The sequence below is a fragment of the Telopea speciosissima genome, chromosome 3 (assembly GCF_018873765.1).
Source record: "Telopea speciosissima isolate NSW1024214 ecotype Mountain lineage chromosome 3, Tspe_v1, whole genome shotgun sequence".
In the NCBI taxonomy this organism is placed as follows: Eukaryota; Viridiplantae; Streptophyta; class Magnoliopsida; order Proteales; family Proteaceae; genus Telopea; species Telopea speciosissima.
In genome coordinates, this window is record NC_057918.1 from 7,909,218 (window position 1) to 7,932,771 (window position 23,554).

At 40.0% G+C, this 23,554-nt stretch overlaps 1 protein-coding gene across 2 annotated transcripts; it reads right to left on the bottom strand.

Annotated features, from left to right (window-relative positions):
* Positions 1–1,257: 1,257 nt before the first annotated feature.
* On the bottom strand, positions 1,258–19,473 carry LOC122654719 (protein EXECUTER 2, chloroplastic). 2 transcript variants are annotated; one of them, XM_043848941.1, is made up of 12 exons: positions 19,204–19,473; positions 10,409–10,525; positions 10,261–10,326; positions 5,648–5,754; positions 5,488–5,569; positions 4,115–4,798; positions 3,307–3,318; positions 3,097–3,223; positions 2,782–2,951; positions 2,617–2,691; positions 2,151–2,243; positions 1,258–1,402 (listed from the first exon to the last, which is right to left on the bottom strand). In XM_043848941.1, the coding sequence occupies exons 1-12, from the start codon at positions 19,462–19,464 to the stop codon at positions 1,301–1,303; spliced, it is 1,896 nt and encodes a 631-aa protein (XP_043704876.1). In that variant the 5' UTR covers positions 19,465–19,473; the 3' UTR covers positions 1,258–1,300. The 2 variants fall into 2 exon arrangements, with proteins under 2 accessions (XP_043704876.1, XP_043704877.1); XM_043848942.1 differs by lacking the exon at positions 3,307–3,318.
* Positions 19,474–23,554: the final 4,081 nt, after the last annotated feature.

A 23,554-nucleotide genomic window follows, 5' to 3' on the forward strand; every position in this document is an offset into this window, starting at 1 on the left:
AAAAGAATTCCAAACAATTTTCAAAGCATTAGTTTATAGATTTTTTTTTTTTTTTTGGGGGGGGGTGGGGTGAGGGGAAAGGGGGGGATGCCATGATCAAAACGAAAAGGTTTCTTTGTACTTGGCTTTGCAATGCAGCGTTGGCAACCTGAAATGCCCAAAACTAACTGATTGTAAAAAATAAACCAGAAACTTGCTAGTAATCCAAAGTGGAAATTCTGAAGAAAAGAATCTGTGTACTTCATATATAATTCTAATGTTTTAGGAATTCTCTTGATGCTCACAACACAAATCAACTGTGCTGCTAAGCTATTATAGCCAAAGTAAACACAAGTCCTTTAGCCATTGTTTCACCATTGCTACATGCCGATCTACAAAGTGAAAAGTGAGCCAAAGTTGAATCCCCTCCATAAAAAAGGGTTTCCAGTGACAAAAGTTGTAGATACCTAGATTCATAAACATCCAACCAGAAAATTTCTTCCAGGTTACTTTGATGATAGCCTTTCTTTCCAAGGGAAAAAGACATATTCCTGTTTATATCTTCGATCCTTCCTTTTTCCCCCGACAGAGAGAAAGTAAGAAGAGACTAAAACAAGAAGGATTTGGGACAAAATTCTCTCTATCTGATTATTTAAAGTTGTGGTATTTTAGGTTATGCACTCTACATCACAGAGTGCCCACCACTTGATAGATGACCCTGCCAACCCGATCAATCGATTTTTCCTGGCTGGATCGGAATCAGCAACTTGACTCACACCAACTGGTTGAACCATCCCTCTGGTTGAAATCACCAGCTGCCAATCACACCCAAGGCATTGGCCTTAACCACCTCTGCTTAATTCCTCAGTACATGCAGTTCTTGATTTAGGCTATGTTTGGAAAAAAAAAGCAGTCTAGTATGTACTTGGACCATCCAAGATGGGAGCACCATCAGATCATCGAGTACCTGCACCTGCAGCCAAGCAGACCTATCCAGTTGTACATCCATTTGAAAGCAGAAGAACAGAAAACAAGCTAATAGGGTGAATACAATTTCGATTCCTTTATATGGCACTGTGGTATACTGTTATGTCAGCCGCAATATGATATACACCTCGAGCAGGGTGGAAAAGCCCAGAAATTATTACATAAGACGGACAATTCCGTACAGATAAAATTTACGAGCTTACATTTTATCAGAAATAAAACTACCTTTTCTCATCAAAACTTGCCTGTAGTATCCCAAACCTATGCTCTGTACGTAATCTGCCCTCATAAGGGAGGAGTTCCATAACATGTTAGCAATGAATGATACATGGTCTCACTCAGGTAGCTTCAGACGGTTGAACAGCACAAGGAAGCTCTGCTCGGAAACAACATAAAGGAACCCAAGGTCTGCGCCTTTAACATATGGACCCAAGCCCTAAAAATCACAAGTTGGATATCATGAGATAATGTGGTATATTGATTTGCAATTTCCAACCAACCTCCTACTGTTCACCCTACCACTCCACCTTGCAGTACTCAATTCATTTATTCTTTAACTTCTCACTTTCTATCCAGAAATTTCAACTCTATGACTAGATAAACAATAAAGGAGACAATTAACAACCTTGCTTTTTTACCCCTAGGGGGTAGCTCAGTTGGCAAGGACCAAAACCTGACAATCAAGAGGTCATGTGTTCAACTCTCCCTGGGGGCCCAACTATATATATAAAAAAAATAAAAAAATAAAAAAAAAAACACTATAAAGACAACAATGATGTTCCAAAGAAGAAAGATATAGGTAAGCATATTCTAATAATCAGCTCACCATAAGTAATCAATGTGCAGTTACTGAGACTGACATCCTCACACCCATCACCAAATCAATGGACTATAACAATCAAATCAATGCTGTTTCATGAATTGGTTGTAACAGGGAAAATCAATATTATCAAATGATCCAAAATACTACATAATTCATGTAGTCAACGGCAACATATTAAGGGTTTTGGTCAACATTGAAGAGGTGAATGGTGAATGGGATGTAGTTTTTGGCAATGGCAATCAGCATGAGAGATAAGACCGGAATGATGCAAATCCAACAAGTTGGAAACTGGATGTGAGGAAGTATGGACCTCGCACAATGTTTAATACGGACATAACTAAATTCCAGTAAATCTCTTTACCTTGCCCTTCAGCTGGAGTAGTTCACCATCAACCCATCGTGGATTTCGGAACCCAAATTCAGCTATTCTTCCTTGACCTTTGTAACTAGCAACCTGAATTTAAAGCTTTAAATCAGTTGCCATATCCAAAGAGACCCATACATAGAGAGGAAAGGTGGGGGGGGATGGAGTAACCTAAGAAAGAGAAAAAAAAAAAACCAGAACCATAGATAACCGATTGTAGTAACCCCACACTATACAGTTATTTGTTTGAGTTACTGAAATGATATGATTTTCTCCTAAAGAAACTAAAAAATTGCTTCATTTGCCCTATTTGAAGATAATTAACCAATGCCCAACAATTTTGAAACTGTAGCATGATGTTATTTTAGAGGTAAATGTAAGGAATAGAAGAGGGAGGTGAGAAAAAAAAGAACCAAAAGTGGCTGTGAATAAATTAAAAAACCACTAAATGAATAGTCAATACCACTCCTAGCTCATCTGGATACATCCCCCGGTTAGGTGTACGACACCCTTTCCCAATTTTAGCACGAAATGTAACCTGGTAGAAGAAAAAATAGTTAATAAATATATATATATGTTTATAAAACATAGACAGCAATGATAAAAAGAAAGTTAAATAGCTATGAACCTGGCCAGCAGGAACATTAAGATCTCCAGTCAGTTTTACGGCCTCAACATATTCAAAAAACTCGACATCTGAATGCTCATCTGTGCCATCCACCCCATGCCAGTGACCAAATTTACGTCTCAGCTGTACGACCTCAGTCCCATAAGGACCAAATGCTCCCACATACAAGCCTGGACTTCAAAAAGGAGTTCACATCCCCAAATATACTATTTAACCATTAAATAGGAAACCAATAACATAGAGAAGCAGAGATACTAAACCTAAGAGGAGTTAAATAATAGCATAGGAAATCAATCAAGGCTTTATAAAACTTACCATCAAAGGGGTCTAAATTATCTTTGGAAGTCATGATTCGACTAAAAGTTGTATGCCCAGAAAGTGAGTTCCACTTTTGGGCCCGAGTAACAGCAAGCTTGACAATCTCACGAACATCTCTAGAAACCTAAAATAAGTTAGCAATTGATCAATGCTTTCACAACAAAGAATCACTTGGACAACGAGAAGACAGGGAAGTTGCAATTTAACCATTATAGAAACCTTAAAATAGTGTCCTGCAGCATGATGAGGAAACATGTATTCCATATATATATAACACAAGAGAAGAGTTGATTACACAAATAAGACAAAGCAAGCCTATTAGCTTGAAGAGTTGATTACACAAAAAGAGTGTTTTTGACATAAATTTTTAGAAACCCAAACAGGTAAAAGTATCAAAATTAGATAGGAGTTTACATCCATTGCCATTTCCGGACCATAATAACCTAAACTGTTGGTTACCAAAGGGAAAGAGAGAATCCCAAGAGGGTAAAAGTATCAAAATTAGATCATTATTGATGCATTGAAAAATCCGCTCCATGGTCAGGGGAGGGGAGTTTAATCCCACACTGATCGGGTAGTGTGCACCAGTTTGGCTTATGGCCTTGGAAGGGCCTCACCACCCTGAAGCTCGGGCTTTTGGGTTGGACGCCATTAAGTGATGTATCAGAGCAGGTTGTCCGTGCACTAGCCATGTGGGGGGCCCATGGCCCAAACTAGGGGAAGTTGATGCAGTGAATGCGCTCCATGACCAAGAATGGGAGGGGAGTTTAGTCCCACATTGCTCGGGTAGTGTGCGCCAATTTGGCTTATGAGCTTGGAAGGGCCTCTCCACCCTAAAGCTCGGGTTTTTGGGTTGGACACCATTAGCTATAAACACCTAACAGTTCATTGTTCTAAACCAAAATAAAAGGTATTAAATCTGTGCTAATCTCACCTTATCTATATTCAAAAATACCTTGGCAACATCAAGAGGCAAGAATCAAAATGAAAAGTATTAAATCTGTGCTAATCTCACCTTATCTACATTCAAAAATGCCTTGGCAACATCAAGAGGCATGAGCTCAGAAACACCCTGAGCTGCAACTGCAGTCACTTTGACCTCAGGCACTTTACTCTCTCCAACATCTGCTTCCTTGCTTCTACTTGGAACATGAAGCACAAAGGAATCCCTTTTCATATCTATTATTTCAGCTGGGTAGCGAACATACTCATCCTTAGAAGGAATATCTTCCTTGTTATGTAACACCCCACCAATAAAAAGCTTCATAGCCATATTTTCTCCCTCTTCCCTTGTGTCCGTATCTTCTCCTACAGCAATCTCATCAGGCTGGATATCATCCACGTTGCCAGCTTCATCTTCAGAATTTTCAGCAGAACTTGTGGTCTCATTACTTTCCTGTATTAACTGCTCCATATTGTCGCTACCCCCTGTTGTCTCCTCAGGAATTTTAATGTTCATGACTTTAAGTTTCAATCCTGGAATTTTATCTTTAAGAAAACTAATTACACTTCTTATGCCTTCTTCATTAGCATCTTTAATATTTACATTCTTCTCTTCATGTCTCCCCACCTTGTCTTCATTCACCGGAATGCCTTCTACAGGTGAGCTCTTGATGCCAACAGTGGATAGTTCATCAGTCAGTCTCGATGCTGACGACGAATTTGTTGAATTTCCTTTGGCCTTCTGCAAGGATACAACCTGTCAAGAGATGCAATGTCAGATGTGATTGGCATAACTGTCAATAGTAAGCACTCTCCACTAGCAAAACTCCAGTACACGGTAAACGAACAGGACCCAATATAAGCCAAGATTGACTCCTACGAAGATTATATTAAATAATTGCAGCCACCCATTCATAAATTGCTCACTGGCCTGTTAAAGAATTCTCTTCTAGCCATCAAAAAGAATGCAATAAGTAAGCTGGCTACCATATTACTACATCATCTTGAAGTAGTGACAGAGGAACCCCACTATGACTCTCCTACATACACCACATGAACCATATATCATTTGTAGACATTCCTCACTGCCCACCAATTGGGGGCATATACAGATTTCCTCAACTTGCATTAAGAGCAACTCAAGTAAAAATCTTTCTGAGCAAATCTTCAAGCCACTTCTCAAAGGCTACCACACACAAGCATATATGATAAAATTGCATGGCATCAACCAAGACAAGGAAGATATCTGAATATCAGCACAGTCGATTCTGTTGGTTCTCCTTGAAAGTTGAAATGCTTAGGCCCAGAAGAGCATACTATATGCAGATTCCTATTAGAATGACAGCCTGTTTACAGGCACAACCTTCACATTGAGCACTAAAAACTTAGATTAGATGCAACAAATAAATTATTTTAGTTATTATAATACAAAAATCCTAATAGTACCTGCGTGGTGTAAGTCTCATCCGCCTCTTTGATGACAAAAATTTCAAACAACGGGGTCCCAGGAGATCCTGTAACTAATTGTCTGGAACAGTGAAACAAACAATTATCAATAGTGCTTTATGGTAGGTCAAAAACGAATCTGAAGCAGAAATATTTCTACCTTGGACTGTAACACCTTGCCACAAATCTGCCAACGCCAGGGGTTATCCGTACCACTCTTCCAAAAGGATCATCAGAGTCCTTGGAACAACCAAACCACCAACCTACCTGCAAATAAATAAAAAAGCATAATTGGCCCACATTAGTAAATCAATAAGTGCAGACTCATATGGTATTCTATGCATCAGAATCAAATGTAATCATTATATTATATTGGTCAAGAAATTTCATTGAGTGCATTGCTGCTACAAAGTACAAATACAGGTGTGAAATGGATGAGGACCTGCAGTACCAAGACCCTTCATTTCACAGAACTCAACTGCATTTAACACACGCAAACACAAAAAAAAACATGGGTGCAAGCGTAGGTTAGGCAAATGCTTTGGATCCAATACATTCATACCTCTTTTTTTGTTCTGAGTTTTGCTGAGATGAGTAGCAAAACCAGAAAAGACAAGATAAAATGAATAGAAAGGGCGGGGGGGTGTATGTGTGATGCAGATAAAAACACAGATGTGGGCTTTTTTTAGTGGAAATAAGCTTTAGGTTGGGTTATGTATGATTGTATGTGTTGGGCCTTTGATCCAATGGGTTTTCTTCGTAATGGCCCACTTTAATGGGCCTATAATATGTCGGTAGAGACTAGGCATACGGGATTAGTTAAGTGTCTTTATTTCTTTATTTTTATGTTATTAAGTGTTTTTTTTTTTTTGGATGAATAAAAATTTAATTACGAAGAAAAGAGAAGGAATACACAAGCCCAAGGGCAAACAAGGCCGAAGCTAGGAGCTAGCTAGGGCGCAAAATGGATAGAGGAAGACCCCAGGAGACAACAATGAGCCTGTTCCTTGGGGAATCCTTCACATCCGAGGGGGGGAGAGATCTAATCTTAAATGAAACATAAAAAAAGATGGCCTTCCAAATCGTGTCAAAAGAGCAGGAGTTGGACGTACATCTTCTAAGGTTACGTTCCATCCAAATGTGGGAGATAGTGGTACAAAAGGCAATCTTGCCAACCTAATCACAAATTGAGTTTCCTCCGAACGTCATATCAATCCAAATCCATTCCCTGCTGAGAGAAAGGGGGGTGCGGCGACCAGGCCAACAGTGGCGAAGAACACGGGTCCAAATGGAAGAAGCAAAAGGGCAAGTGAAGAACAGGTGATCTACATCTTCAGCCCCATTCCAACAAAGACAGCAGCTGGGAGAGACCTGTATATGGCGATAAATGAGGAAAGCTTGAGTGGGGAGGCAATTTGCAAGGGCGCGCCAAGCGGTGAGGCTATGGCGGGGGATGCGTCCTCTAAACCAAATGACTTTGTGCCAAGGACAGGGGGTCCCTCTATGTCTAACCATGTCCCAAGCGGAGTGGGAGCTGAATCTGCCGGCGGGGGAGGGGAGCCACAAGGTGGTGTCACCTCTACCTCGATACCCAGGGGGATGGGGGGGGAGGGAGCTCCACAGATCAGCAAGGGGGGGAGGGGAGAGGGGGGGACCAAGAGCCACTGGTGATGATAGAGGCAACAAGGGCTGATCTGTCCAATCCGGAGGAGTAGATGTCGCGGGGGCTCACAATGGAAGAGAGGACACCAGAAGGGTGCCATTTGTCCAGCCAAAGGAAGGTGTGCGAACCATCATCAATCCTGCAAGAAATGGTGTCCCTGGCTAAATGCGCACCTTCCTTTGGCTGGACAAATGGCACCCTTCTGGTGTCCTCTCTTCCATTGTGAGCCCCCGCGACATCTACTCCTCCGGATTGGACAGATCAGCCCTTGTTGCCTCTATCATCACCAGTGGCTCTTGGTCCCCCCCTCTCCCCTCCCCCCCTCGCTGATCTGTGGAGCTCCCTCGCCCCCATCCCCCCCGGGCATCGAGGTAGAGGTGACACCACCTTGTGGCTACCCTCCCCCTCCGGCAGATTCAGCTCCCACTCCGCTTGGGACATGGTTAGACAATCGTTATTAAGTGTATTAGTTAGGCTGGATTAGGATTCTATAATTCCAGCCCTGTTTTGAGTTGGTTTCCTTCATTATTTTAGTTTCCTAGTCAATTTAGGTTACCTAATTAGTCAACAATTGGTTTAGGCCTTTCCTTTTCAGTGTTTGAATCTGTTTTTGAGTCTTCTACATAAGTTTGTAAAGGGGACCAGCATTGTACACGAATTTGATGAATAGAGTTTGGCTTTTGCTTTTGGATCTGTGGTGATTCAGATGCTCCATATTGTGGTGATTCAACAGGTGGGTTGGTGGTGAATCCAACCGGTACCATGTGGTGACAAGCCCAGGCACCGTTAGAGCTCTAATAGCTCTGCAATCTTGGGGCCAGGTTCTCAACTCCAAACTCTATGGATTCCTAGTGTTATTCAAACGACACAGCAACTAACAAGTCAAAGAAAATTTCAAGAAATTGCAGGTGGCGGTAGGAGGAAACCAGGTTTGTTTGCAGAGTTCCAACTTAAAGCAGGGGTCATATTAGTGCTTAAGGTTCTGGGGTTCAGGTTGCCTTTGAAGGGGCTTCCTTTGCTCCAAATCTTAGAGTGAAAGGGATAGGAAGGAGAGAGATCATAAACTAATACGGAAAACTATCGTACCGCTGGAAGTCTGGAACAGAGATACTGATAGCAGTGGGGAAAGGGATCAACAGGAAAATAAATAAGGAGGGACCAGCAGCAAGGAAGAGGAGAGTGAAACAAGGAGAACAGAAGAAAGGAAGAAGTGAAGAAATAGAAGAGATCTTACCAGAAGGGAGAAGGAACTAAAGAAGATGAACTACAGCCACTAGTAGGCCACTCAACACACCACACTCATAAGGTATAACTCAAACTCTTATTCATTCTATTCCCATCCATCGTAGATTACTTATGTATAAATAAGAAGTGCAAAATTACCATTCTCATCGTATATGTTGACGACATCCTTATCTCAAGAATTTTCTAGGACGAGAGTTTGAAATAAAGGATTTGGGAAAGCTAAGATATTTTCTTGGGATTGAAGTTGTCCGGTCGTCAAAAGGCATATTTCTCTCCCAGAGGAAATACATCCTAGATTTCCTATCTGAAACTGGATTATTGGGCTGTCACCCTAGTGACACACCTTTGGAGGCTAATACCCGGCTTAAGGAATGTGATGGTGAACCAGTTCACAAGAGCCGTTATCAACTGTTAGTAGGAAAGATGATTTATCTCTCTCATAAGCAACCTGACATTGCCTTTGTCGTAAGCTCGGTAAGCCAATTTATGCATAATCCCTATTCTACCCATATAGATGTTGTCCTTCGTATTCTCTGCTACTTGAAGTCAGCACCAGGAAAGGGAATACTTTTATCTCCTCATGATAATTTTCAAGTTGAAGCCTTAACCGATGCTGATTGGGCTGGTTCTCCGGACATAAAGTCTATTACAGGGTATTGCACTTTTGTTGGTGGCAATCTAGTCACGTGGCGCAGCAAGAAGCAAAATGTTGTGGCTAGATTAAGTGCTGAGGCAAAATTCCATGCAATGGCCCAAGGAATTTGTGAGCTGTTATGGCTTCGAAGTTTACTCCAAGACCTTGGTGTTCCTACTCCTCTTCCGATGATGTTATATAGTGATAATAAAGCTGCGATCAGCATTGCCCATAACCCAGTGCAGCATGACCGCACCAAGCACGTGGAGATTGACCGACAATTCATCAAGGAGAAGCTTGAAAGTGGATTGGTTTGTGTACCCTTTGTGAAGTCTGGTGATCAATTGGCTGATGTGTTTACAAAGGGATTGGGAGGGAAAAATTTTCAGCCTTTTTTGTTCAAGTTGGGCATGTGTGATATCTATGCTCCAACTTGAGAGGGGTGTTAAATTGTAAGAGTATGCCGTGGGGGCATATTTGGGTTTTCCCCTCCACCAACTCTAACTAGTAGAGTTGGTTAGTGTGGGGGCACATATATAATTTTTCCTATTGAGATTTTATTATAAATAAAGAGCTTGGCTGGTCACATCGATCATTCAAGTATTACAGCCCTAATCTGTTCTGCTAACAAAAGTCATCTCAAAATAGAAACCTATTCTACTAGGAAATTAAAATAAACTCAAAAAGGAAACACAATATAACATCCTACGTAATCTACCCAAATAAAAGAGTACATATTAACCCAAAAAATCTCAACCAAATCCCTACCAGCCCCCTTTGGACAAAAAGGTTGGGTTGAGGCCAGTTCCATCTTGGCTTGGACTTCCACAGCAGGTCGTGCCGGTCCAACCACGTCAATGCCACTGCATCAAACCCCCCCCCCCCCTCTCAGAAAAAACAATCTTCACGTAATGTAGATCATGCCTAAACATGACTACATGAGATATGCAAAAAATATAAATTCAAACACAACCAAGTAGATTTTGACATGTCTACCTATTTACAGCAATATATAATATTCTATCTATTTTTTGGAGTGTAAACTCTGAAAGATTTGGAAATGAAATATGCACCACATCAAAGTCAAGTGAGTTGCCTTTTGTAACGCCACACACTAAGAATATTCAGGCACTTCATAAGTAACCAAATTGAACTTTGTTGAAGAAATATAAAACTGAAAGTTAAGTAAATATGGAGCATAATCATAGTACTGATGACTAATAAAACTTACCAGTCCACTTCCACCAAGCCTACACAACCTTGATGCATCATGATAACGCTCTTCATCAATCGCATTCTGCCCATAAACAGAAACAGAAATTAAAATTTAAATGTCATGCTTTCACCAACATAACTTCTGATTTATACAACAACCAAACCTTCAGTTGAGACAATATTTCAGCCACAGCATCCTTCGATGTTGCTTCTGCAATAGCGTCTTTCAGTTTTGCAGCTTCCTGGAAGTCCTCTTTCTCAATTGCATCTTCTAGTTGAAACTACAAAAGAAAACTAGAACTTAGAAGATTTATAGAAGCTGCATGATATTGTTTGGTATGGTAGATAATATATTCCTTAAATATCTTATTAGAATCCAGTCATGAATTTTCCATATGAATCCAGCTTTTCCGTAGGGTATAAATCACAAATATTTGATTGCATACTCTGATAACTAAGGGAGAAATAGTTAATTTGCCACTTTGCTAACAGGTTAGCTCTTGCAACTGATATACAGAATCAGGTGGCTTTGGGATAGAAACATCAAAACCAATGATTGTACAATTTAGACTAGGTCCAAGCTACAAAGATAGTTTGATATGCAATAAATTCCTTATCAATAATGTTTCAATGGATAAGCAATATTTAAGGAGGGAACGGAAAAAATTTACAATGTACAATAGTGGATAGTGTATTTCAGGGTTGCAATCAAGAATCCGAAGAATATTTAATAAGATTGTGGTACACGAAAGTAAATCATTAAAAGGGATGTCAATTCCTTGGCAAATGGAAACAATTAATGGGGCAATTTACAAAAAATACACAACCACAAAGGTTTTGATGACAAAGCATCCAATCATAGATCAATAATTTCTTAATATTACTTGCATTGGCAATATGAGAGGATGGGCCTCAGCACAATGGTAAGGTTGCTACATCGCAACCTAGTGGTCGCAGGTTCGATTCGGGAAACATCCTCTCCACAAAGCAGGGTTAAGGCTGCCTATGTTATGACCCCACAGTGCCCAGAGCCTTGTGCACTGAGTACACCCTTTTTTAACTCGTATTGGCAATATGGATTTATAAGTGTCAATGGTCACTCCACAGGAGCGGGGCCTATGAAGCTCAGTAGTGTCATAATGCACAGACTCAAAGTTGGTCAAACTTGGGCAACCTTGCCCATAATCAAGGATTGAGATCTCAGTTTCAGACCTGGTTTCGGTCAGGCCCGAAATTAAGACGTGCTGGATCTCGTTTCGAGGTTTCGACCCTGGACTTCATTTCGGCAAGGCCCAAAACCGAGACAACTCAGAGATTTCGATCAGTTCCGACCGAGATTTAGTTCCATGCCCATACTGATGCACATAAGCAAAATGTCCAAAAGTGTTCGATCACTTTTCTCAAGGAAAATTTTTCAGGAGCCAAAACTTGCTGGCTTGACAGATCATGTCACATTTCGAAAGCTTATTGTTAAGATGTGGTATATGGTACCACCGGGGTATACTTGTCATACCCTGCGGTATATTTGTTTTATTGTTGGGTTTTAGTGTCTACAGCAAGGACTTAAGTATTCTAGTTTAACCTATTATAATATGATAAGAGGACTGCTGCTAGAGACAGTCAGCTCCTTTCTCTGTCAGCAGTCTCTTCCCCTCTTCTTCAACTACATTGCCGGATCTGATCATCTGTTTCTGATATTGTTTCCTGGTATCAGAGTGGGATTGAACAGTACTTGAATATCATCTACTAGTTTTGAGAGTCCATCTCAGATTTTTGGTTCCTTTGGTTTGCAGCAACCAATTCTACCTTATTTCCTATAAACCCTAGTTGAATATAGACTCGCAGTGAAGGGTTTATTATTTCTGCCATGATCTCTGCTTCCTGAGAAGTGAGGCTTTCTGTTGTTTTCTCTGCGCATGAGTCTGTATTCTCATTGGTTGCTGATCTACTATGTTTCTGCTGCTCTACACTAGTGCAGATGCTATCTATGATTGAAGTTATCATATTCCAGCAAGATCTATTAATTTATTTGATCATCAGATTGTATTCTGGATTTTCTTTACAAAACCCTAATCTGAAAAGAGGATTTTCAAGAGCTCACTGCTGAATTCTTGAATATTGGATGATGGATGATCCCAAACCTACTGTGGACAACATTAACGTCCAAATTACATCTATCAAACTCAATGGAGCATCTAATTACTTGTTATGGGCCTAGGCAGTTAAGGTCTATATCAATGCTAAAGGTAATATGAAGTATCTCAAATCCGAACCGCCTTCTTCTGATTTCAAAGACTATGAGGAGTGGATGTGTGAAATTGACACTCTTCTTATATGGTTGTGGAACAGTATGGAACCAGCCATTGCAGTGAATGTTATTTGTTGTAATATGTGTATAAGGGTAGGATTGTCCTTGGGGTTTCTTTAGGGTTTTACCCTAGGGGCACTATTGTACTTGTACCTCATCTTACTCAATTATAAATAAAGCCTGGCTGGTGTCTCATTGACACAAGTCAGATTTCCCCAATCAACATGGTATCAGAATGGGGATCCCAACCCTAAGGTACCGCAAGTCTCTCTTCTCTCTCGCGGTTCACTTTCTCTCCTCTCCTCGATTTTCAAACCTACTGCCTCCTTCTCTCTCTTTCCTTCTTCTCTGACCCATCAACTACTGATCCCATCACCACTAAAGCCCTCGGTGGTGCTTTCCTAGACCACCGAGGGTCCTTGATCCTTGAACTTTAATGTCTCTCTGTTTTTTTTTTACCCCAAACTTTTGATCTCATGGTCTGAGAAACTTCTCAAGATCTTCACAGGGATCAATCCCTGCTTTTTGGTTATCGATTTGCACAGGGCCAACCCTGTATGTCGACTTTACAAGATCAATCTCTGAATGCTTGCTGATCGTACAGAGGGCCAATCCCTGGTTGTCAATCTCACAGGATCAAAATCCTGACTATCGATCTTAAAACCGTATGAGATTGATTTCTTCATGCTCCCTTGTTGCGGCTGCTTCTGCATGTGCTTGTCAGTGGTGACTCACTTCTAAGTGTGCTTGTTGTTGGTGACTCTCTTCCTTACCTGGAGTACTTCTTGGACTAGTAACGATGTTTGATATTACTACTGCATCAACTAGAATTGAAGGGATGAATTGTGGTGATTTTTCTTTATTCCCTATAAGCTCCATCAAACTAGATGGGAGTAATTATTTAATGTGGTCTCGTTCGTGCTACTTATCTATTGATTCCCGTGGTTATTTCGGGCATCTCATGGGAGAGACTGAGAAGCCTACCACTACCGGTTCTACTCAGAAGTAGTGGAGTTCAAATAATTCGTTAGTGATGTCATTTCTCATCAACTCTATACAGCTCCATATTGCTCGAGGGTATATTCTTTTGGTACTGCTGTAAAATTTGGAAAGCTGCTCAGGATACCTAGTCCCAGGTAGGGAATGATGCTCAAGTTTATGAATTGCGCAAGAAAATTCATGAGATGAAGTAGAAGAAACTCACTTTGTCACAGTGTATTATTTTGAATTACGTAGTTTGTGATAGGAGTTAGACTTTTATGAAGAGTTTCAAGATACTTGTTCTACTGATGCAACCAACTTTAAGAAACGTGAGAGTAAGCCCCGAGTTTATGATTTTCTGGCTGGTCTTAACATTGAGTATGATCATATTCGTGCTCAAGTTCTGGTCGTGATCCCTTTCCTTCTTTGGAGCAACCATACTCCCCGATTCAATTGGAGGAAAGCCGTCACACTGGTATGCTACAGCCCCAAAAACCCACTACTCAAGAGCACTCCCTCTATTCTGGTATCGGGTCACAACCCCATGGTGGTCTTACTTGTATAGGTGATCGTTCCTCTTCTTATGAATTCTAATAAGGAACCTGTCAAATGCGACTATTGTGGTAAGGACCACCATACCAATGAATTTTGTTGGAAGCTTCATGGCCCCCCTGCCAACCCTACTAGGCGGGGCCGTGGTAGAGGTTGTTCCAATCAGTCTCATGTGCATCACACGGAGGCATCTAACACTACACCTGCCAGTGCTGGTTCTTCTCTTTCTCAGGACGAATGGCTTACACTTCGACGTCTGATGACCAAGCTGGAACCGTCCCAGCCTTCTGCCAGTTTTGCTTCTACCATTGTTCCTTCTGACTCCAATCTTGCCTGTTCAGGCATCCCATTTGATGGTCATTGTGCGTCAGTCATGTCCCATCCTTGGATCATTGAGTCTAGTTCCACAGTCCACATGACTAGTTCATCAAGTTTATTTTTCAGTATACTCCCTGTTCTGGTAAAGACAGGGTTCAGGTTGCTGATGGTTCCCTTTCCTCTATTTCTAGGAAGGGTTCCATTCGTTGTTCCCCTTCTTTATCTTTATCTTCAGTTTTACATGTCCCTAATTTTTCGAATAATCTTTTATCCATTAGTAGTATCATTGCCAATTTGAATTGTAAAGTCACCTTCTATCCTTCTCATTGTGTTTTTCAGGAACTGGTGATAGGGAGAACGATTGGTTGTGGCAGAGTGCAAAGTGGTCTGTATCTGCTTGAGGATGATCTCTCTTCAGTTTCTACTACTTCTAGTCAAGCTCATCAGACGAATTCATCTTCCCTTGCTTTATCAGAGTTACTACATTGGCATAGGCGTTTAGGTCATCCCCCCCATGGGGACTTTAGCTAGGGTTTTTCCTTCTTTATTTCAACAATGTAATTCGACTGACTTTTTTTGTGCGGCTTGCGTTTTAGCCAAACAAACTCAAAATGTTTACCCCAGTTTAAATAATATAAGTGTCACTCCTTTTACTTTAATTCACTCTAATATACCTGCCCGTTGTGTTTCCATCTCTGGTTACCGTTTGTTTGTAATGATCATTGATTGTCATTCTCGCACAACTTGGATCTATCTGATGAGGAATAAAAGTTAGGTTTTCCACTGCTTTCAACCCTTCCACCGCATGCTTTAGACACAGTTCAATGCTAAGACTCAGGTCCTTGGCAGCGATAATGGCCGGGAATATACGGATGGCTCACTCCAATCATGCCTTGCCACTCACAGTATGATACATCAGACTAATTGTGTTGACACACCTTCTCAAAATGGTGTGGCTGAACGCAAGAACTGTCACCTTTTGGAAGTTGCCCGTTCCTTGTTATTTTAGATGCACTCAAAGAAGTTGATAAAATTAGAGTAATGAAAAAGTTTTGTTGTAGTAGAAATAGTGATGTAGATAGGTTCCTAGGCAAGCAATACAGCTGTAGGAGCCAAAGGAACTAGTCCCACACCACTTAAATGGGCCATGGCTCACTGAAGCCACTTAAATGGCTTAAGTCACTTAATGGGCCATTAGGATGGGTGTTTTCTGGTTCATCCAAAACCAGAATCGTGGAGGATATTTTGTTAAGTTATTTTATTTCGTTGTAACCTTAGGCTATTAGATAGTTTCTATTTAGGTTTAATAGCTAAGATACTATAGTAACTTGCTGTACAAGTCCCATTATTTCTTTGCGAGGAACTTCTTTTATTTCACTCATTTCTTATGTTTGGCAATAGCCATTATAAGTTTAAGGGGCCATAGAGTCCTCCTCATGATTTGAAGATGAATAAGAAATTGGTTTTGTGACATGGTTGTGAGAAACAGTGAGCTTTAGGTGATAAACCTAGGTTTGTGAGAGACTGACCAAGGCCATAGGTGAGAGGCCTCGGTCATATTCCCCCCCCCCAACCTTCTCCCTCCTCTTCTTCTCCATACACCTTCCTGTTAGATGCTATTTCTGCACCTGTAACTAATATTCAGAGGATTTCAAGGCCATCATACCCTATCCTTATTGCTACTGTTGATACACTTGAAGGAGGTTCTATTGATCCATTAACATAGGCTGTGACTGGAGCATAGTTGTCATGGCGCCGCATAGACGTCCAGGCGGATTTTGTGGGGTCTAGGCGGCTGTCGCCTTAGTGGTATTGAACGCCTTGGTCCTTATTTATGCCAAATATCAATTAAGTAAATGTTTTGTTATTTCATTTACTTAAGATATTATTCATAAATAAGAAAATACCCCCCTATTTGAATCCAATAAAAATAGTTAAAAAATAAATTCCAAAAGGATAAAAAGTCAACCAGTTCAAGCACAAAAACTAGACTTTCAACAGTAGGTGAAATTTTTAACTTTCTAATCTTGGGGTTTTTCTCAAATCTAAAAATTCGATAAATCTTAATATGGTAAAACATTGTTAAAACCAAAAGAGCAGTAGAATATTCATTTGTTTTGATATCTAAAACAATAATTTCATTCAAAGCGATTTTGACAGCATTTGCGCACACCAAATAAGGTTTGACCGGTACATGACTCCTTCAATATAAATCAGATTTAAACAATCTTAGATTTGTTGGAAAGCTGGTTTTGTGCTCTACCTAATACAAAAAGTCTCATGTAAAAATAAAATCATTTGACTAGTCCAACTTCTTAGAGAACAAGAACATTTCCCTAAATCGATAGCAGTTTAATTACTTATAGATAAGATCATATTTTCTAAGAACTGTATAAACCAAATGTGAGACTAAGTATACCATGACAATGACCAATTCCAAGAACAGTATAAACCAACTGTATGTTTTGATTGTTTCAAACTGCCAATAGCTTGCTTCTTCAGTTCTGCTATCTTCTAGTTCTATGTTGATTTTTTATAACTTGATGTGGCTTAATATTGATTTTTTTATGACTTGATGTGGCTTAATATTGATTTTTGATGACTTGATATAGCTTAATGTTGATTTTTTATGACTTGATGAGGCTTAATGTTGATTTTTTATGATCTAAGGCATATATTGTAACATACTAAAGAATGTTAGAAAAAGGGGGCATAAAAATAACACTTGGGAGCCTTGTCGCCTAAGCGCTTAGGCACCCCTCCACCGCCTTGGGCTGCCTTGCCACCTTGACAACTATGGGCTGGAGGTTCATAGGTTTCCCTGAGCCACTACCAAATCTGGATTTCTGGACAGCAAATTTCATGGAGGTTTTCTCCTCATCTAACCATTAGATTGAGTCCAGTTTTTGGTATGTTCTTTCCCTAGCCATAGACTACTTTCAGTTAAAGTTTCTTGTTCCTCCACTCGTTTGATCTCCCTGAGGTACTAAGTTTCTAATCCTTAACCTTGTCATTTTTTTAATTCCTAGCATAACTCATGTCTAGCCATGAACAAGGGCTGGAATTTTAGTGTGTTATTCTCTCCTAAGTGCTCCACCTTGGATAGGAAGGGTTCTTCCATCTGAGCCAGTTAGTTACTATTTTATTACATCATCTTTTTTATGGGTTTTTGAATCCTCTCTGTTCTGCTGACAGTAGAGAAAAATTTGCTGTTTTGTTCTCCTGTGATTGAGTGTTATGTTAGAGTTGTGTTCCAGACTTGTGAGTTGTGACTACCCAAAGTATCAAAACTTGCTGTTAGTTTACTGTTTACATAGTTGTCACGGTGTCTAGGCAACCCAAGGCGTTGGAAGAGGTCCAGAAGTAAGGTGACACCAACAAGGCGTCCAAGGCGCCTGGATGCCAAGGCATCTCCCAGGCGATGCTTTGACAACTATGACTGTTTGGGTGGTTTCCCAGTTTCTGTTGCAGGAAACATGCGACATAACCTACTGTTGTCAGTATTGGGTGATTCTATTGTGGGTAAGGTTAACAGTTGTCTATTAGTGAACTAGCCCTACATTAAGTCGACTATGCAAAGTCCACATATTGAGATTACTTGGTAAATCTAGTGTATGAGAATAGCTTAAGCTGGCTTTTTCGGTTAATTAGGAATTTCTCTTGCCTCTATCCAATTGGAACCCCTTAGGCCTGGCGTCAATTGTTAATTTGATCCATGGTCCTTACTGCTGCTAAACAAGTCCCCACTGCTAGTTCTCTAATTTTAGAATTGTTCTTCCTGTTCTCTCATAATAGTTGAGTTCCTAAATTTCCTCTGGTAGATAACAGTTAATATCTTATTTGTGGAGGAAATCTGTTGAAGCTCATCAACTAACATGAAAAATTAAGCTGTTTTAAAATCTTCAAATCAATGAAACCCAGTGGTCAGTCTCAAAAACCACCATGATTGTACCTCTCCAGAATCCTATCCAGGGTCATACAAAATTGATGATACTTTAGTTTTGATACTTCTGAGCATCCCAGTGCACGAGGCTCCCGCTACTGCAGGGTCTGGGAGGGGCAAATGTTTGTAGCCTTACCCCCTGCTTCACAGGAGAGGCCGTTTCCAAGATTCAAACCCGCAGCCAACAGGTTGCAAACCCGCACCCCAACAAATCTCTATCAATGCTTGTTTGACTGGTTTTTGTTATTTTGGGCTTGCTAGAGGGTTCAACCCCAACATATTAGGTATTTTGTTAGGAGCTTAGCATTCAGTCCTCGAACCACTACAAGTTTTGAGTGAGAGAGGGACAGATGCCAATATATAAATTTCATGAGTGAAGAACAGATCGAGTAGTCTTTAGCTTGAACTTTAGGGTTCTCTCTGTTATCTCCCAAGTGTTAATCCCACTCAAGTTTAAAAGGCACTCCCTTAAAACCCAGCAATTCTTAGTTGATTGTGGCGAAAACTAGAAATCCGGAAAGCATTAACATAATCAAGTCACTTTCTGAAAAGTGAGAAGTTTACTTTCTTTCCAGTCTCAATGCCACATTATCCTCACTGCTTACAATATAATTTACAATGATAACCACATGGTAGCAACAAGAAATTTCGCGTCAAGCCTTTAACACGTCGAATATTGATTTAGTGAGCACAACTACATAATAACGACTCAAATGAACTCTCCTACCAGAAACCGGGAACGGAATCAAAAGAAAATTAAGGAATTCAACAGAACTCTTAAATTAGAGAGCACACTTAAAGGGGCAGCACTGAAACTGGTAAAACATATTCCAGAGAGAAAAAACGAAGTGGGCTACCTTGAGCACCGACACGAAGCTCTCAGCCTGTTCAATTTCGGAGAAATTACGGGTCCATTGATTCCAATCCCAACCCGAAGAAGAGCTGCTGCAACGGCAAGAAAGCGTAGAAGTACGCAAGTTCCCCCAAATGGGTTTGCGAAGAACCGAACGCACATAACTCTGATAGCTTCCTTTCTTGACAGAGAAATCAAAACACGAGTGTCTGACCTGGGGCGTCGGAGCTGCGATCCGCACGCCCCATGCCTGAACAACCACCATCTCTATCTCCTTTTTGACCCCTTTCCTTACCCTTCCGAGAATTTAGATCGGATTTATTTGAAACAGGTAAACACCGCGAAGGTCATATAGTGGCATATACCAGACCAGCAGATAAACATTATCCAATATTTATGTTTTGTGCCATTAAGATTGAAGACAAAGGGTCACAGGTAAGGGTGTCAAAACCAAATCGGAACTGTTTATCAAAATCGAACCGAACCGTTTAAATCGAAATCGACAAATCATCTAGTTAAATGGTCCGATTATGGTTTTAGAAATGACACCGTTTATTTAACCAGTTTGTTTCAATTTAGACCGATTAATCCAACGATTTCAAACTGTATGATCCAATTAAAATCGATTATAATCAAACCGTTTAAAAACCTAATAACTATTTTTTTTAAGCAGCAAAAAATCAAAACCTAGCAAGTAGCAACTACTAAGTAGTCACGTTTCTTCATTAATGATTTCCTTTCTCACCCAAAAAAAAAAAACTAATAACTTAGTAAACAATAAGTAATAACTATTAACTAATAACTAGATAACTAGTATTAGTAAATAGAGTAGTAAATGTGTATAGAACCGTCTAACCGAAATCATGTAAAACCGTATAGAACCATTTAATCGAAACTATTTAAAAACCGTTTAACCGAAATCATTTACTAAACGGTCCAGGTTTTGACTAGGAGACCGGTTTGGTTACAGTTTCTACCCTCAAGTAGTCAAAATCGAATTGAACCGAATTAGTTAACTGAAACTGGACCGTGTAACACCCTTAGTCACAGGTAAAGGTGTCAAAACCTAGCCCAAACCATTACAACCGACTAAAAAAACTTGGATCGAACCGAACCGAGCCTTATTGGATTGGTTATAGATTGGGGTATGACGGGACCGGCTTAACACCGGATCGCACCGGACCAACCGATAATAAACCAAAAACCGAACCAAATGAAACCGATAAAAAAAACAATAAGTATAAGATTATGAATATTTGAATTGATTTCAATATTTGTGAGCAAATTTATGGTTGTAAGGGGAATTGTTACAAATCAATGAGTATGAAGTTTTACCCTCAAAAAAAAAAAAAAAAAAGAGTATGAAATTATGAAAATAGGGAAATTGATTTATAACAATGCTTCTTCCATTGATCTCTTTTTGAAGTGTGGGACTAATGAAATATTTTATGTAGTTGAAAAGAAAAAAAAAAAAAAACAAAATAGGCACAAATCGAATCCAACACGTTTAAAAAAACCCGGTCTTGAACCAAATCCGAACCGCTATCAACCCGTTATCACAAATTGAAACGATACGAAGCCAAACCACACTGAAATCGAAAATTCCTTATTAGTTCGGTTTTGGTTTCCCTAAAAGCCACACCAACACCAAAAAATCGGCCTGAACCCGAATCGAACTGATCGATTGACACCCCTAGTCACAAGGCAACAAGAGTACAAGACAAAGGCCAAATGCGAAAAATACGTTTATGCGAAATGTGAGAGCATGGAAGGCCTACATGGCTAATGTGTCTGAGACTACTCTGAGCACAGTTGGATATAAATAGGTATCCATTTATACGAAATGGAGGGCCATATAACCCAATCCATCCATCGTTGTCTCAGCTCGTTTTGACATGATCCCAAGCAATATGGAGAAGTTCTCAATGGGGACACGGGTGACGCCAAGTCATAGTAGGGGAGAAATGATCGCTTCACCCTCATGAAAGATGAAAATCTCACCCTTAAGATGCTAGCATGCATAACCCCTACGTTCACGTTCGATGCTCCCCAATAATATTTAGCATTATTTATAGCACTCGCAATCTGTATTTGTTTTCTTTGTTTTGAAACAAAAAATTCTAACATAAAACAATAAGACTGCATTTGCAAGATAAGAAAAGAAAAAGAAGAAAATGACCACCCCAACCCCCATGAAAAGTGGTAATGACCGTCGTGTACTTGCATTGGCGGCTACACTCCCCTATGAAGAACTTTTGTCCCTTTTTTAATTATTTTCATTTATATAAATCGTGATCAGAAATTTTCTCAAAGAGGCGACACTGGAGTATAAAATTGGCACTAGAGTATAAAATTGGATGCAATGAGAATACTAGAAGTGTTCTTTGGATTTTATGTTTGCCACGCATAAGGGATTTCAATCATTCCTTCTTTTGATTTTTCTTATAGAGGAATTTCAATCATTCCTCAATCCTCTATATAGAGAAAGCTTTGCTTGGAAGCGCAAAATGGTCGTTCCAACTATAACAGAAGCGCCAACACGTTGAGGACTGGTTAAAAGGCAACAATTTTGTGCCTGATGAGGGGGACCGTGGCCTGATTAAGACTGAATCGACCGATCCCAAATGTGATGAGATGCGACTGATCAGTTGACAACGAGGAACCTACTGACTCATAGCCCTCCTGTCCCTGTTTATCATCTAGGCTGGTTCAAAAAGTTCAAACTACCCTTTGTTTTTGTTTTTTTTTTTTTTAAAAAGAACACTAATCAGTCGTATGATTATGTGTCTAGATATAGTAGCACAATACACAAAAAAACCCATTCAACCCTTGCGAAATAAAAAATCACATTCAAACCAATATCTCTATACGCACTTTCATTGGCCCCCCCCTCACTAGTGCAAAGACTACACGAGTGATAACATTCTCTTATTAATGAAAAAATTATTTCTCTTTACTAGTCTAACCAAACAAACCAACGTCAATTTAGAGTTCGTACTACCTTTTTCACTCGTAAGTTAATTCCCTCTCCCCCCCCCCTGCACCCCTTTCTTGGTGGCTTCGACTGGTTAATGGTTAAAGGGAAATAAAATCACTTTCAAGAAAAAAAAATTTATATAATTTTCAGATGTAAAATTTAAGGGGAAAGGTTTCATAGCCGGGGGTGAAAGAAATATTTGCATGTTACACCAATGAGAATTGGAAAAATATATCATAATTATAGGTCTACATTTTTTTTTTTTGGGCAAAAAGAAGCTTCATTAAACATGAAAACGAAGTACAGCAAGCTTCCTATCCCTTTGGAATAGAGAAGCAAGGATCGAATAAAGGCCAAACAATCCTCTCTGAAATGGATTGGACCCTCCTAGCAAGGGTGTCTGCTTTACCATTCGCAGCCCTTGAAATAAAATAGAACACACAAGCATCAAAGTAAGTAGCAATGTGCTTGATATCATCAATAATCGGTCTCACAGTCACAGCCGGTTCTTTTCCCTCATCATGTATCCAAGCCATAATTACAGGTCTACATGATGCTCACATTATCACAATAAAAGAGGATATCCCTGTAGGCCAACTGTTTATCATGCGAGATGGCTATATTGAAATCCGCACCAGGGTTACGACTTACGCATACGTCCTTTTTCCAATAAATATCTTACTCTTCAACTAAGAAGACTTTTATTGTAAAGTAATATAAAATTTAAAGGAAAAAAAACACATGTGATGCGGGATTACAGATTCCAACATGCACCTTCTCACATAATGAAATGTGAGATCCGCAGACTCTCTCTTGTTCAGGACATGGGCCCTATGATGATTTTAATGAGTTTGGATCTGCTACCCACACGGGGATTGGTGGGAACAGATCTGAACCCTCCATGATCTGAAACCTCCATGGGAGTGTGGGACCCACCTCTAGGGTGTAATCCCCACTACCCATGGAAGGGTCAGATCTATCCCTATCCATCCCCATGTGGGTAGCTGATCTAGATTTGATTTTAAGTGTTACCGGTCTCTGCAATACCATTGGTATGGCGTGGAGATTCCTACCCCAATGGCGTTGTAGGGACCCTTCTTACAAAATTAATAACTAGTTTTAAAAGTTGGGAAAAAATCTCGCTGAACATGAGATGTAGACAACATATACTATTACACCTCACGTTCAGAGAAGCCTTTTCGTATAAAGTTTTAGGGTTATTAACCCTAGGAAATGATTACAAAAATTTCCTCGATAATATTGATTTCATTTCACTTCCCATGCTTTTATTTCCCTTACAACCAATCAGAGCCGACAGAAATTTCATTGGATATATTCCGTTCATTCCCAAATGAAGGGGTAAGATGCAACCGTCAAC

Coding starts and splice junctions, on each gene's coding strand:
- LOC122654719 (XM_043848941.1), bottom strand. CDS start 19,464: ATGGTGGTTGTTCAGGCATGGGGCGTGCGGATCGCAGCTCCGACGCCC. Junction 2,952..3,096: donor TAATTTAGACCCCTTTGATG/GTAAGTTTTATA, acceptor TTTGAAGTCCAG/GCTTGTATGTGGGAGCATTT. Junction 1,403..2,150: donor TACTCCAGCTGAAGGGCAAG/GTAAAGAGATTT, acceptor TGTGATTTTTAG/GGCTTGGGTCCATATGTTAA.